General features: G+C 45.1%; 1 protein-coding gene across 1 annotated transcript in view; it reads right to left on the bottom strand.

Moving 5' to 3' along the window:
* The window catches only part of BTD (biotinidase), a 62050-nt gene that overhangs the window by 40119 nt on the left and 6532 nt on the right, over window positions 1-15399 (bottom strand). Inside the window, exon 2 of the mRNA XM_069729944.1 lies at window positions 3311-3543. Within this exon, the coding sequence (XP_069586045.1) occupies window positions 3311-3520 (210 nt within the window). The 5' untranslated portion in view covers window positions 3521-3543. The remainder of the gene's footprint in view (window positions 1-3310; window positions 3544-15399) is intronic.

Genomic DNA, 15399 nt, shown 5'->3' with positions numbered 1-15399 from the left:
GTTTTCCACTGGCATGGGCGATTCCACAGTTGGGTCCGCCATTTTGCTTGAGAGGCCGTTGCCATTGCTGTCCTGCGCACTGCCCCTTTAAATAATGAGGCGAGAGCGGCGTGTGCGCCTCTGAATCATCTCCCCCGGGAGTGTCAGCACACCGCTCTCCCTCGGCGTGTGACGTCACTTCAGGGGTAACCCTGAAGTCGTCCCATTCACTCGGCGCCAGTGTCGTGATGGATACGCCTCCTACCCCGGCTCAGGCTCTGGCCAGGAGTGGTTGCCGGGGAGTCCGGCGGTGGGTGAGACGCAACATATGGCAGCTGCGAGACTGGAACTTCGGCGCGCGTCACCGCACCCAGCTGCCCCACGCCGCGGACCTTCGTCTCTGGACCAGCATCAGAGGGGGATCCCTCCGAAGGTACAGCGTCGCTACAGGCTTCCACCCGCAGGAACAGGAAACCAAACTGAGGAGAGAGGTGCTGCCCCCTTCTCTGCTGTAGGTTTCCTGTTCCTGGGGGCGGGAGCCATCTCTCACGCAACGGTGCCATCATGGGGAAGGGAAAAAAAAAAAAAAGTCGCTACCAAGATGGCGCCGGTGGAGCCTGTGCAGTATTATCCATAGGCGATCTGATAAATTTATTACAAAAAATAAATTATTGGATGTTTTACAAGTGATAATGCTACAGCGCAGGCGCCTGCTGAATGGGATTTTTTTCTCAAAAACATATTGAGTATGTAAAATAGGGGGCTGGTCTGGTCAGAAGCTATACCTATGAAAATCTAAGAAGACCCCCACAGGCCGGCTGCCCTGAAGCAATGTTAATGAATATCATTCACTGAAAACTACAAATAAAGATTAAACAATGACCACAAGATGGATTTTATCACCCAGGTATCATTTTAAGGCCGGGATCACACATGCGAGAAATACGGCCGAGTCTCGCATATTAATACCTGGCATTGCCACCGTAACTCGGGAGCAGAGCATGCGGCTCCATGTATTCCTACGCTCCTGAGTGATGGCGGCAATGCCTGGTATTAACATGCGAGACTCTGCCGTATTTCTCGCATGTGTGATCCCGGCCTAATCATTATAACGGTGTCGACCTGACACTGTAGGTTACTGTGCACAATCCTGCTGACAGGTTCCCTTTTGAGGACTTTCTGCCTTTGTTTCAGACTGATTCTAATAGCACCAAGTCGGACTTGGTTTGGCTTCTCCACATTAATTTAGAATCCATAGGGAGCATAACACTATCTGGGGTCTATGGTGAGTTTATTCCTTATTTTTAGATGTGATTTGCAAATATATGAAAATATAATGTTTTTCTATATTTTTGGTACTATAAATAAAACATGTTGAATGCTGCTTAGGGTTGAGAAGAAAAGAAAATGCTAAAAATATATTTTATCTGGATCAGGTTGGTCTTTATTGCTTTGCTTCAGTGGATGACAAACATTTAACATTTTCGTTGGACGCATTACAATATGCTAACAGGAACAATCCAAGAAAATCCTGTTGTAAATATAAAATGTTGGCGTTAGGAGCTAAGTGGGGACACGGGTTTTAAATCTTACTTCTATTGTTAATAAAGTCACTTAAAATAAAGGTGAGCCCAGGGCCGCCATCAGGGCATTACTGCCCTGACTGGCGTATGGGGCCCGGCGGGCAGAGGGGGCCCGCATCGGGCCCCTTCTCTTCTGCTCATCAGGCCCGGGCCCCAGCAGCAGGCGGCTTCTATTGGTAACTGAACCTGCGTCCAAGACACAGGTTGTTTGCCTTGTGGGCCCGCAAGTCAATGGTTAAAGCCGCCAGCCAATCGGAGGGTGGCAGCTGATTTCAGCACGCATCGCTGGCGTATGACGTTATAGTCATTCGCCAGCGAGTGCGCGCTGAAACGCCGGGAGAGATCTTCGCCGCAGGAGCGCGGCCAAGTAAGAAGAAAGTTTTTTGTTTTTTTTAATTATTTTTATTGAAAGCTGCAAGCCGCAATGTTTCAGGATGGAGACACAAGGACGGGAGCAGGATTGGAGACACGGGGGGGGGGGGGGGGGGCAGAATGCAGACGCGGGGGGGGGGGGCAGGATGGAGACATGGTGTAGGAAGGGTACGATGGAGACAGATGGAGCAGGATCATGGGACAGGATGGGAAGATCATATGGGGTGTCACATGGGGGCAGGATAGGAGAACATATGGCTGGAGCCAGGAATGAGACACACGGGGACCAGGATGGGGAATATTGTTACAATAGGGTCTAATTAAGGAATATTATTACTGCAGTAATGTATTTATTTTATTTTTTTGAGGACACTGTTTAAAATGCGGGTAGGGCGCTCCTGTTACTGTGCAGACCAACACTGTCGCTTTTTTCTTCATCTGTTGTAGTTTAGAGTTTGGGAAAAAAATAAGTAATGTGTTCTGCAAGCGGTGCTCTAGATAACTGTTATTTCCTGCAGAGACGAGTCCTGGCTGGATGAAGTGATTTCACCTAGACACGTCACTCGTGAGTCAGTGTGTTACCTGTACACTGATGCTATACACTGTATACTATATACAGTGGTCCCATATACTATGTCAAAAGTGATCACTGAATTACCTTTACAGTATACACTATATACAGAGCACCAGTGTATAATGTCACCAGTGATCACTGTATTACCTGTACACAGACACTGCATACGAAGTACAGATCTCCTGTGAATACTGGCACTTATGGTGATGCTAGTATTGTGGGGTGTTTTTTTTATTTTATTTTTTTTACTGATCCGTATTGTAGTATTCAGTCACTATGTGGTGGTAATATGTTGTCCGGCCATGGTGTGACGGTATTTGTTCCTTATATGTGCTATTATTTGGTCACAGTGGTGGTAATATGTGGTCTGGTCATGGTGCGGTGGTATTTGTCCCCTGTATGCGGTATTATTGGTGATCATATGGTGGTACTATGTGGTCTGGTCATGGTGCGGTGGAATTTGTTCCCTGTATGTTGTATTGGTCATTTTTAAAATTGAAAAAATAAAAATATACCTGTATTGGATACTTTATCAAATGTTTAATAGGTTAGAGTAGGGTAGGGCCCGACCTTGTCGTGGTGGCGGCTTTAGAAATCTTTTGACTGTGGACAGTTCAAGGGGTGGAGGCGGGGCTGGGGTGGGGCCTGGGCGAAGTCTCAAGGGGGCCCCGAACATTTTGCCAGTGTGGGGCCCCAAAGTTCCTAGTGACAGCCCTGTGTGAACTGCAAAATACCTGACAGTGATTAATACTCACATAGACAAGCCATTTACAGCCTGACGATGTTACAACCAGATACGTACCCTTTTAGCAGCAGCAACAACCTGCTGCTCATAAATATCTAGGTTTTTAGACATAAACTCCAAGGCAAATGTTCGATTGGACGGATCTGCGGAGTTGTGGTTCAGTATAGCATGGTGCTCATACACAGCGGCAGTGTAGTACTCTATTGTAAATGCAAATTGCAGCATATAACAGCAGTACAAAACACGAATGACCGCTTTGATGCCCATCTCTCTTGCAAAACAATCGATGCCTAGAAAAATAAAATTCAATAAAATTAATAAAGCAGTAACAAAGCATTATTTTTTGCCTAAGGTAAATTAACAGAATGAATATCGCTAATGAACCTTGCCATAATATAGCTTTCCACGGGCAAGTGGAAGAAAGTTGGGTGTGGGTCATGCTCTGCCCCCGTATAATTTGAGGCCTGTTGGCACAAAGTGAGGTAAAATACACTGCTCAAAAAAAAAAGAAAAAATTAAGGGAACACTAAAAATCCCACATCCTAGATATCACTGAATCAGGGCCGTATTTGCCACTAGGCACGTGAGGGCACGTGCCTAGGGCGGGGACAATGCAGGGGGCGGCACCTGAGCAAGGTTGTTTCTTTTTTTTTTTTTTAAAGCTGGGTCACCTCCCGAACGACCCCGCCCCCACGCCCCAACTGGCCGCCCACCCTCTCTCCCTCCCTCCCGCCTCCCACCCGCCCTCCTTGAAGACAATACTCACCCTGCTGCCCCAGCGATGCCTGGTCTCGGCGTCTGGAGCTCGTCCTTAATGAGCGATCACGTGGTACCGCTAATTAAGGTCAAGAATATGCGCATATTCATGACCTTAATGAGCAGAGCGGTATCACCTGACCGCTCACGCAGGAAGAAGGTGCAGCGCGCCGGGAGTCGGGACAGCCAGAGGGACGTCGCGGCCGCGCGGTGAGGAGCAGGTGAGTATGAGGGATGGGGGACAGGGGAGGGGGAAAGGAGGACGGTAAGCCGCGCCATTCAAGATGGGGGGTGGAGGAATATGAGCCATGCATACAGGTGTGGGGGGTGGAGGAATATGAGCCATGCATACAGGGGGGGGGTGGAATATGAGCCATGCATACAGGGGGGGGTGGAATATGAGCCATGCATACAGGGGGGGGGGTGGAATATGAGCCATGCATACAGGGGGGGGGTGGAATATGAGCCATGCATACGGGGGGGTGGAATATGAGCCATGCATACAGGGGGGTGGGGAATATGAGCCATGCATACAGGGGGGGGGGGGGTGGAATATGAGCCATGCATACAGGGAGGGTGGAATATGAGCCATGCATACAGGGGAGGGGGGGGGGGGGAATATGAGCCATGCATACAGGGGGGGGGTGGAATATGAGCCATGCATACAGGGGGGGTCGAATATGAGCCATTCATACAGGGGGGTGGGGAATATGAGCCATACATACAAGAGGGGGGGTCATTATACAGTATGGAGCATCATGTGGCCGTTATACAGGATGGAGCATCATGTGTGGCCATTATACAGTATGGAGCATCATGTGTGGCCGTTATACAGTATGGAGCATTGTGTGGCCATTATACAGTATTGAGCATCATGTGGAGCCATTATACAGTATGGAGCATTGTGTGGCCATTATACAGGATGGAGCATCATGTGTGGCCATTATACAGGATGGAGCATCATGTGTGGCCATTATGCAGGATGTAGCATTGTGTGGCCATTATACAGTATGGAGCATCTTGTGCGGCCATTATACAGTATGGAGCAGTGTGTGGCCATTACACAGTATGGGGCATCATGTGCTGCCAATATACAGTATGGAGCATTGTGTGGCCGTTATACAGGATGGAGCATCATGTGTGGCCGTTATACAGGATGGAGCATCATGTGTGGCCGTTATACAGGATGGAGCATCATGTGTGGCCGTTATACAGGATGGAGCATCATGTGTGGCCGTTATACAGGATGGAGCATCATGTGTGGCCAATGGCCATTATACAGTATTGAGCATCATGTGTGGCCATTATACAGTATGGAGCACTGTGTGGCCATATTTTTTTTGTTTATAATTATTGTATATAAAACAGTGTGATCAGCAGTGCTAAATGGCTGTGGTTGGGACGTGGATATGGGTGTGACTAGTTGTGAAATGGGTGTGGTCAGAGGTGTGGCCTAAAATTTGCCGCGGCGCACTGCGTGCGCCTCAAACTTCATAACTCCTTCCCTTTTTCAAAAGTTGGGGGGTATGGTACCGCATTTGCCAGATCATGGCAAGTGCCGCAAATCCCATAGGGAATGAATGAGGTTGAACGCAGTGTTGCCGTAAGTGATCCGGTACGCGGCAGATGCAGAAAAACTGCCGATCTGATGCAAAAGGCGACTGCCGATAGTGTCTTACTCACCAAAGTGGGAGGCAGCGCTAAAAGTGCCTAGGGCTATGTAATGAATTAAGATTTACAACTGGATTATTTCATTCAGTGCAGGGCCGTATTAAAACCTAAAAATGATCAACGTAAATCACAACAACCCCTGGCAAAAATTATGGAATCACCGGCCTTGGAGGATGTTCATTCAGTTGTTTAATTTTGTAGAAAAAAAAGCAGATCACAGACATGGCACAAAACTACAGTCATTTCAAATGGCAACTTTCTGGCTTTAAGAAACACTAAAAGAAATCAAGAACAAAAAATATGTGGTAGTCAGTAATGGTTACTTTTTTAACCAAGCATAGGGAAAAAATTATGGAATTACTCTGTAAATTTTCATTCCCAAAAATAACACCTGCATCAAATTAGATCTGCTCGTTAGTCTGCATCTAAAAAGGAGTGATCACACCTTGGAGAGGTTGCACCAAGTGGACTGACATGAATCATGGCTCCAACACAAGAGATGTTAATTGAAACAAGGAGAGGATTATCAAACTCTTAAAAGAGGGTAAATCATCACGCAATGTTGCAAAAGATGTTGGTGTTTCACAGTCAGCTGCAGGCTCGGACTGGCCCATAGGGGAAGAGGGGAATCCCCCGGTGGGCCAATGTGCAGATCTAGGCCCCCAACCCCACTGTATGGGCAGTACTTGTCATAATTCACTTGATTCCCTCTGGATAATGAATGAGATGCTGCTTTTTTTGTACAAACTACCCAGTTTATTATTACATAGATATATAGGTAAATTTGTGAACCAGGGCCGTGTAATATTTGTATGCAGGTAAAAAGTGGGCCCCCAAAGTCAATGTTACTGGTGGGCCCTTGGCACCCCGGTCCGACACTAGTCAGCTGTGTCTATCTGGACCAAATACAAACATGGGAAGGTTGTTAAAGGCAAACATACTGCTAGACCATGGAAGACAAAGCGTCAAGACCGGAAACTTAAAGCAATATGTCTCCAAAACAGGCAATGCACAACAAAACAAATGAGGAACGAATCGGTGGAAACTGGAGTCAATATTTGTGACCGAACTGTAAGAAACTGCCTAAACGAAATGGGATTTACATACAAAAAAGCTAAACGAAAGCCATTAATAACACCTAAAACAGAAAAAAAAAAAAAAAAAAACAAGTTTACAATGGGCTAAGGAATATCAATCGTGGACTGTGGATGACTGGATGAAAGTCATATTCAGTGATGAATCGTGAATCTGCATTGGGCAAGGTGATGATGCTGGAACTTTTGTTTGGTGCCGTTCCAATGAGATTTCTAAAGATGACTGCCTGAAGAGAACATGCAAATTTCCACAGTCATTGATGATATGGGAATGCAGGTCAGGTAAAGGCACTGGGGAGATGGCTGACAATACATCTTCAATAAATGCACAAGTTTATGTTGATATTTTGGACACTTTTTTTATCCCATCAATTGAAAGGATGATGAAATCGTTTTTCAAGATGATGATGCATCCTGCCATAGAGCAAAAACATTCCTTGAAAAAAGACACATAAGGTCAATGTCATGGCCTTCAAATAGTCCAGATCTCTATCCAATTGAAAATCTTCGGTGGAAGTTGAAGCAAATGGTCCATGACAAGGCTCCAACCTGCAAAGCTGATCTGGCAACTGCAATCAGAGAAAGTTGGAGCCAGACTGATGAAGAGCAGTGATGAGCGAGTGTACTCGTTGCTCGGGTTTTCCTGAGCACGCTCAGGTGACCTCTGAGTATTTATGACTGCTCGGAGATTTAGTTTTGACAGCGGCAGCTGAATGATTTACAGCTACTAGCCAGGCTGAGTACATGTGGGGGTTGCCTGGTTGCTAGCGAATCCCCACATGTAATCAAACTGGCTATTAGCTGTAAATCATTCAGCTGCCGCGATGAAAACTACATCTCCGAGCAGTCAAATACTCGGGAGACCACCCGAGCAATGAGTACACTCGCTCGTTACCAATGAAGAGTACTGTTTGACACTCATTAATTAAGTCCATGCCTCAGAGACTGCAAGCTGTTATAAAAGCCAGAGGTGGTGCAACAAAATGCTAGTGATGTTTCATAGTGTGTTTGTTTTTCATGATTCCATAATTTTTTTTCCTCAGAATTGAGCGATTCCATAATTTTCACCCTATGCTTGGTTAAAAAAGGAACCATTACTTACTACCACATTTTTTGTTCTTGATTTCTTTTAGTGTTTCTTAAAGCCAGAAAGTTGCCATTTGAAATGACTTTAGTATTGTGCCATGTCTGTGATCTGCTTCTTTTTTTTTTTCTACAAAATTAAACAACTGAATGAACATCCTCCAAGGCCAGTGATTCCATAATTTTTGCCAGGGGTTGTAATATCCCACGGAGGTCTGGAGTTGGAATGATGCTCAAAATCAAAGTGGAAAATGAAGTTACAGGCTGATGCAACTTCAGTAGAAATGCCTTAAGGCAAGGAAATGATGGTCAGTTGTGTGTGTGGCCTCCATGTGCCTGTATGATCTCCCTACAATGCCTGGGCATGCTCCTGATGAGGTGGTGGATGGTCTCCTGAGGGATCTCCTCCCAGACCTGGACTAAAGCATCCACCAACTCCTGGACAGTCTGTGGTGCAACGTGACATTTGTGGATGGTGCGAGACATGATGTCCCAGATGTGTTCAGTCAGATTCAGGTCTGGGGAATGGGCGGCCAGTCCATAGCTTCAATGACTTCATCTTGCAGGAACTGCTAACACACTCCAGCCGAGGTCTGGCATTGTCCTGCATTAGGAGGAACCGAGGGCCAACCACACCAGCATATGGTCTCACAAGGGGTCTGAGGATCTCATCTCGGTACCTAATGGCAGTCAGGCTACCTCTGGAGAGCACATGGAGGGCTGTGCGGCCCTCCAAAGAAATTCCACCCCTCACACCATTACTGACCCACTGCCAAACCGGTCATGCTGAAGGATGTTGCAGGCACCAGATCGCTCTCCATGGCATCTCCAGACTCAGCACCGGGCGCCAGTGGCGAATTTGCCAATCCTGGTGTTCTATGGCAAATGCCAAGCGTCCTGCATGGTGTTGGATGGTGAGCACAACCCCCATCTGTGGATGTCGGGCACACAGACCATCCTCATGGAGTCTGTTTCTAACAGTTTGTGCAGACACATGCACATTTGTGGCCTGCTGGAGGTCATTTTGCAGGGCTCTGGCAGTGCTCCTCCTTGCACAAAGGCTGAGGCAGCGGTCCTTCTACTGGGTTGTTGCCCTCCTACGGCCCCCTCCACGTCTCCTGGTAGCGCCTCCAGCCTCTGGACACTACGCTGACAGACACAGCAAACCTTGCCACAGCTCGCATTGATGTGCCATCCTGGATGAGCTGCACTACCTGAGCCACTTGTGTGGGTTGTAGAGTCCGTCTCATGCTACCACAAGTGTGAAAGCACAACCAACATTCAAAAGTGACCAAAACATCAGCCAGAAAGCATTGTTACTGAGATGTGGTCTGTGGTCCCCACCTGCAGAACCACTCCTTTATTGAGTGGGTCCTGACAATTGCCAATAATTTCCATCTGTTATCTATTCCATTTGCACAACAGCATGTAAAATTGATTGTCAAACAGTGTTGCTTCCTAAGTGGACAGTTTGATTTCACAGAAGTTAGATTTACTTGGAGTTATATTCTGTTTAAGTGTTCCCTTTATTTTTTTGAGCAGTGTGCTAGTTAAGGACCATCTTCATTGGGTACATTTTGTCACAGTGGGATGGCTTTTATTTTTTTTTTTTATCAAAATAGTGTCAACTATGTACCCCATGTTATTTACATGTACTATTACTTACCTACTGCAGGGTATTTGCTCATTGTTTTTATCCTATACGTTACATAATTTCCCCTTGAGCAACACCCCCTTGGTAAAAATTATGACTAGCATATTAGGCACACTAAATAAAAAGGACCATTTGTCTAGAACCAGGTATCACATTTATAAAGCAAATATGGAACACTCAGGGGAGATCTATACAAAACACACTTAATTTTGATTGTGAGCCCCAATGGGGACAGATATAACATCTGTAAAGCGCTGCGGAATATGATGTAGCTATATACGCACATCATAATAAAAGAAATTAAAAAAAAAAATAACATTGCGGATTAAATAAGTATTGAACACGTCAATTTTCAAAGTAAATATATTTCTTAAAAAGGTACTACAAATAGGAAATTCGGTGACAACCCATCAAATCCACACAAGCAAAGAAATCAAACCAGATGTCCATAAATTAAGTTATGTGTAATAATGGAAAATGATACGGGAAGGAAACAAAAACAACACTGTTCCCTGCTACCAAACTGACTGGCTGGTTTATTTGCACAGTATACGATAAAGAGTTTAGTGAAAATGTATACATCAAACACTTTTTTCCTGGTCTAGTTAGAATATACCCATCTATACATTTCCATATAGACATTGTTACGGGGATACTGTGACAGAGAAAGGCCAGATGACTGCAATGTCCTGTTTCACAAACCCCTGCACTGGTTAGAAGTACTTATAATAATAAATAAATAATTTTTATTTATATAGCGCCAACATATTCCGTAGCACTTTACAATTAAGCGGGGACATGTACAGACAATAAATTCAGTACAAGTTAAGACAATTTAAACAGTGACATTAGGAGTGAGGTCCCTGCTCGCAAGCTTACAATCTACAAGGAAATGGGGGGACACAATAGGTGAAAAGTGCTTGTTATTTCAGGTCTGGCAATTATAATAAATAGGGATTTTCATATAAAGCTGCATGATCCGTTCATCAGCCCGTGTGTTTAAGTGCAATGGTCAAGTATCAAGTGCAGTTATCGTGTGCATGGAGGGTGTGGAGACAAATGAGTAGTAGGGTGCAGATTCAGAGTAATATTTGGAAGGAGGGAACAGGGCAAATTTAGTTTACGGAGTAGCTAATGTGGCAGGCTTGTTTGAAGAGATGGGTTTTTAAAGCGTGCTTGAATAGGTCGGGGATAGGCATCAGTCTGATCGTCTGGGAAAGAGCATTCCAGAGAGCTGGCGCAGCACGAGAGAAGTCTTGGAGACGGAGGTGTGAGGTTCGGATTACGGGGAATATTAAGGTACCTTCACACTAAACGATATCGCTAGCAATCCGTGACGTTGCAGCGTCCTCGCTAGCGATATCGTTTAGTTTGACACACAGCAGCGATCAGAATCCTGCTGTGATGTCGTTGGTCGGGGCTAGAGGGCCAGACCTTTCTTTGGTCGCTGGCTCTCCCGCTGACATCGCTGAATCGGCGTGTGTGACACCGATTCAGCGATGTCTTCGCTGGTAACCAGGGTAAACATCGGGTAACTAAGCGCAGGGCCGCGCTTAGTAACCCGATGTTTACCCTGGTTACCATCCTAAAAGTAAAAAAAACAAACAGTACATACTTACCTACCGCTGTCTGTCCTACAGCGCTGTGCTCTGCACTCCTCCTGTACTGGCTGTGAGCGTCGGTCAGCCGGAAAGCAGAGCGGAGACGTCACCGCTCTGCTTTCCGGCCGCTGTGCTCACAGCCAGTACAGGAGGAGTGCAGAGCACAGCGCTGGAGGACAGACAGCGGTAGGTAAGTATGTAGTGTTTGTTTTTTTTACTTTTAGGATGGTAACCAGGGTAAACATCGGGGTACTAAGCGCGGCCCTGCGCTTAGTTACCCGATGTTTACCCTGGTTACCGGCATCGTTGGTCGCTGGAGAGCGGTCTGTGTGACAGCTCTACAGCGACGCTGCAGCGATCCGGATCGTTGTCGGTATCGCTGCAGCGTCGCTTAATGTGAAGGGGCCTTTAGTCTTAGGTCATTTGTAGAACGGAGGGCACGTGTAGGGCGATAGACGGAGATGAGAGAGGAGATATAGGGCGGTGCAGAACTGTGGAGAGCTTTGTGGGTGAGAGATGAGTTTATACTGGACCCTGTAGCGAATGGGTAGCCAGTGTAATGACTGGCACAAGATCGAGGCATCGGTGAAGCGGCTGGACAGAAATATGACCCTGGCTGCCGCATTCAAGATGGATTGGAGAGGAGAAAGTTTGGAAAGAGGGAGACCGATCAGAAGAGAGTTGCAGTAGTCCAGACGAGAATGAATAAGAGCGACAGTAAGAGTCTTAGCAGTTTCAAAGGTGAGAAAAGGTCGGATTCTGGAGATGTTTTTAAGATGCAGATGACAGTACTTCAACATCGTATTAAACAGTGCAGTTTTTTCCTGGCTAGCAGTGCAAGAGTTAATCTATTCAGTTGAAGCTCCTGGCGCTTTCCTGCCTAGATTGTTCAGTGTGGACATGCCCCTCTGCTATATATGCTTTCCTCTGGCACTTAGGGATTGTGAGTGTTAGTTCTTACTGCCTGGTTCTGGAGTTGGAGGTGTAGTTCACGGTTGGAGTTGGTGTTTGGAGATTGGAGTTTCTTTGTGTGCACATACTTATCCTCTCCTATTTGATTTCTCCTTTCTTTAACTCCCTTGCTTCCCACTCTGTTTGGTGTGTGTACTTGTATTGTTAGCATTTTTTTTATTCCCATCCGTCTTCCCATGTTTGTCTGGATAGTGTGTTCCTATACACTTCAGCTTCCCACTACCCTGGGAAGCTGACGTGTATAGGAAGGGGGCTGATCAGCGTAGATATAGGAGCATAGCAAGGCTCGTGAACCCTAAGTCTTCACCTTCAGGAGTATTCCGGGGAGACAGGGTTAGACTAGGGTGACCCCAACTCTAGGGACCTGGCTAGCGCCCAGAGTCCCAATACCATATCAACAGACATTCCATGTGGCAGATCTTTTCCCTAGAAGCAATGTAGCAATATAAAATTGCGTCTAATGAAAAATATCTGCCACACAGAATGCCTGGAACATGAGACTGTATGTGCCTCCGTACAGCCTCCTGCACCCACACCTACCATTTTACTAACTGCATTGACATTCTACAACTAGCTTATCTCTTATTTTCATTTTTCTAAAACTAATTCAAAAGATAACTTGGAATTGATGGTTTCTTAGAAATGGGTCTAATTTTGTTTGACCTTAGGAGACATTTTTTGTTCGCAGAACAAACCAAATAGGTAATTTTATGTAATTGCTACCATTATTTTATTACTTCACTTTACTCGGAAGTCCTCTAAACAGGTGTAAAATGTCACCATGGTCTAGAGAAGTACTGTACAATTACCATTATACAATTCAACTCGTTTACTTTTGTGAATTTGGTGCAATTCAGTGTAATTTATCAGTTAGTTATTACAAGTCTTCTTGCTTCATTGACCACAGGAGGCTTCCAATATACTGATTTATCTTACGTGACAACTAAAGACTTACAAAAGGGACCTCTTTCTTGCTAACTTAGTTTGACTTTTTTTTAATATATAATTATGACTATCAATACAAAAGACCATGCAATAGAATACAAGTACTGTGTGTGCCAGTAATACTTAAACAGTGCTCATTTTTTCATAAATGATCACTGTAATTTCACACTTGATCCCAATTGATAGATAATGTGATAAATAATCGTCAAATCACTTGATTTAAAAATTATTCTGTTTTACCCCCTGAAAAATCACTGGAAAGTGTAGGCCACTAGGTGTCTCCCTACTGACTTTTCACTGCCTGTTGTCAAGTCATCATCTCTAGCAGCAGATACAATGAGACAGATTACAGAAAATGGGGATGTCAAGCTGCAGCAATGCAGATAGGTGCAGGGTTCACTAGATGGCAGTAGAGTGGAAACAGGACTGCACCTAAACAGAACTGGCCTGCAGTGAGGCTACCACAGGTGGCAGCAGAATAGTCAAACATGCCGGGTCAAATCATAGACTGTAGCACAGTACCAAAGGAATAAGTAAACTCATGACAGAGATAAGCCAGGGGGGGTCAATAACGGTCAGGAGCAGGTAAGCCAAAAGACAGAAGCAGGTCAGGATACAAGCCAAGTCAAAACCAGAGAGTCAGCACAGTAAAAGGGAAACAGAGCCAAGATGGGAATTGGGGAAACAGACATTGGTTCAAACAGCAAATGCAGGAGAACAAAATCAGAGCAATCAGAGTCAGCTACAGCAGCACTAGGCAAAAACTATAAGGCTGCCGTCACGCTAGCAGTATTTGGTCAGTATTTTACATCAGTATTTGTAAGCCAAAACCAGGAGTGGAACAAATAGAGGAAAAGTATAATAGAAACATATGCACCACTTCAGCATTTATCACCCACTCCTGGTTTTGGCTTACAAATACTGATGTAAAATACTGACCAAATACTGATAGTGTGACGGCAGCCTAACAGACATCGCCTGCAGGAAGCAGCGGCGATAAGTAGCCAACCTGAACCCAGACAGAGGCTGAGAAAGATTAACGCGACATGACCAGGCTGGGAAAAGGATAAAAACAGGAATCAAAACCCAGTCTGGATCATGACAGGGAATAGATCTTTGCATTGTCAGGAAAAGACCATGCTTGCATGTAGAAACAGGCTTTGTGGGAAAAGACTGGTAATATAAAAGCAATATAATGTTGTACTACTGAATATATGTATGGAGAGGCAAGTTTTTAGAGAAAACCCATCCCATTCAGCCAAGGCATTGAGATTGGTTACAGGAAATGTGGATGGGTTTTTGATTGTATAAGCGCATACTGTTCCTGGAGTTATATTCTATTCTCTCTGTCAATCAAACAGCATCCAAACAGAGAGATGGACTTTATCTTCGGGGCATCAAGTTAGATAGCTTGCTCCAGATGGACATTCAATATATAACCAGCATATCTCCCAAGTGTCCCAGACTCTGTGGGACAAACCTTCAGAAGAAGAACGGTAACACACAGCTGTCTCTTCATTCATCCAGTCAACATCTGAACAGATCAGACATTGCTCCTGGAGGAGACCTCCAGAACCGCATGCATTGAGTCTACAGGGGTGCTGAAGGGTGAATATGCCTTAGTTTAATAATTATTTTAAAACCATTCATTCAAGTTTGCAAAACCACTTTAATTTTTTGTCCTGCCATATTTCTAACATGCTATCAAATATCAGAGTCAGCAAACCCCTAGCCAATCCAGGTATTTTATGTGTTTTATCTCAAGCATTACCTTATGTAACTAATGAAGCTTTGATGTTCTTGAGGACAACATCTGATTTACAAATGTTTTCTTAGGAGACATTATTTTTAGGGGGGGATTGATTAATTCTGAGACTGCAACAATCATTAAAGTGACTGTGTTGAATGTGGAGAACCCACTTGATATATTAGTTGTGTTAAGATACTGCAAACAGGACGTTTGCAAAGTTTACTAAACGAATACGCAATGCTTTGAATATATTTGATTGCAACTGTAGGTCTGAACGACCATGATGTGGAGATTATTTAATATAAAGAGACCTTTTAAGGTACCGTCACACATAACGATATCGTTGCTTTTTGTGACGTAGCAACGATATAGTTAACAAAATCGTCATGTGTGACAGCGACCAACGATCAGGCCCCTGCTGGGAGATCGTTGGTCGCTGGGGAAAGTCCAGGACTTTATTTCGTCGCTGGATCTCCTGCTGAATCGGCGTGTGTGACGCCGATTCAGCAATGTCTTCACTGGTAACCAGGGTAATCATCGGGTTACTAAGCGCAGGGCCGCGCTTAGTTACCCGATGTTTACCCTGGTTACCCGGGGACTTCGGGATCGTTAGTCGCTGG

The sequence above is a fragment of the Ranitomeya imitator genome, chromosome 6 (assembly GCF_032444005.1).
Source record: "Ranitomeya imitator isolate aRanImi1 chromosome 6, aRanImi1.pri, whole genome shotgun sequence".
In the NCBI taxonomy this organism is placed as follows: domain Eukaryota; kingdom Metazoa; phylum Chordata; class Amphibia; order Anura; family Dendrobatidae; genus Ranitomeya; species Ranitomeya imitator.
This window is presented reverse-complemented; position numbering and strand designations above follow the sequence as displayed.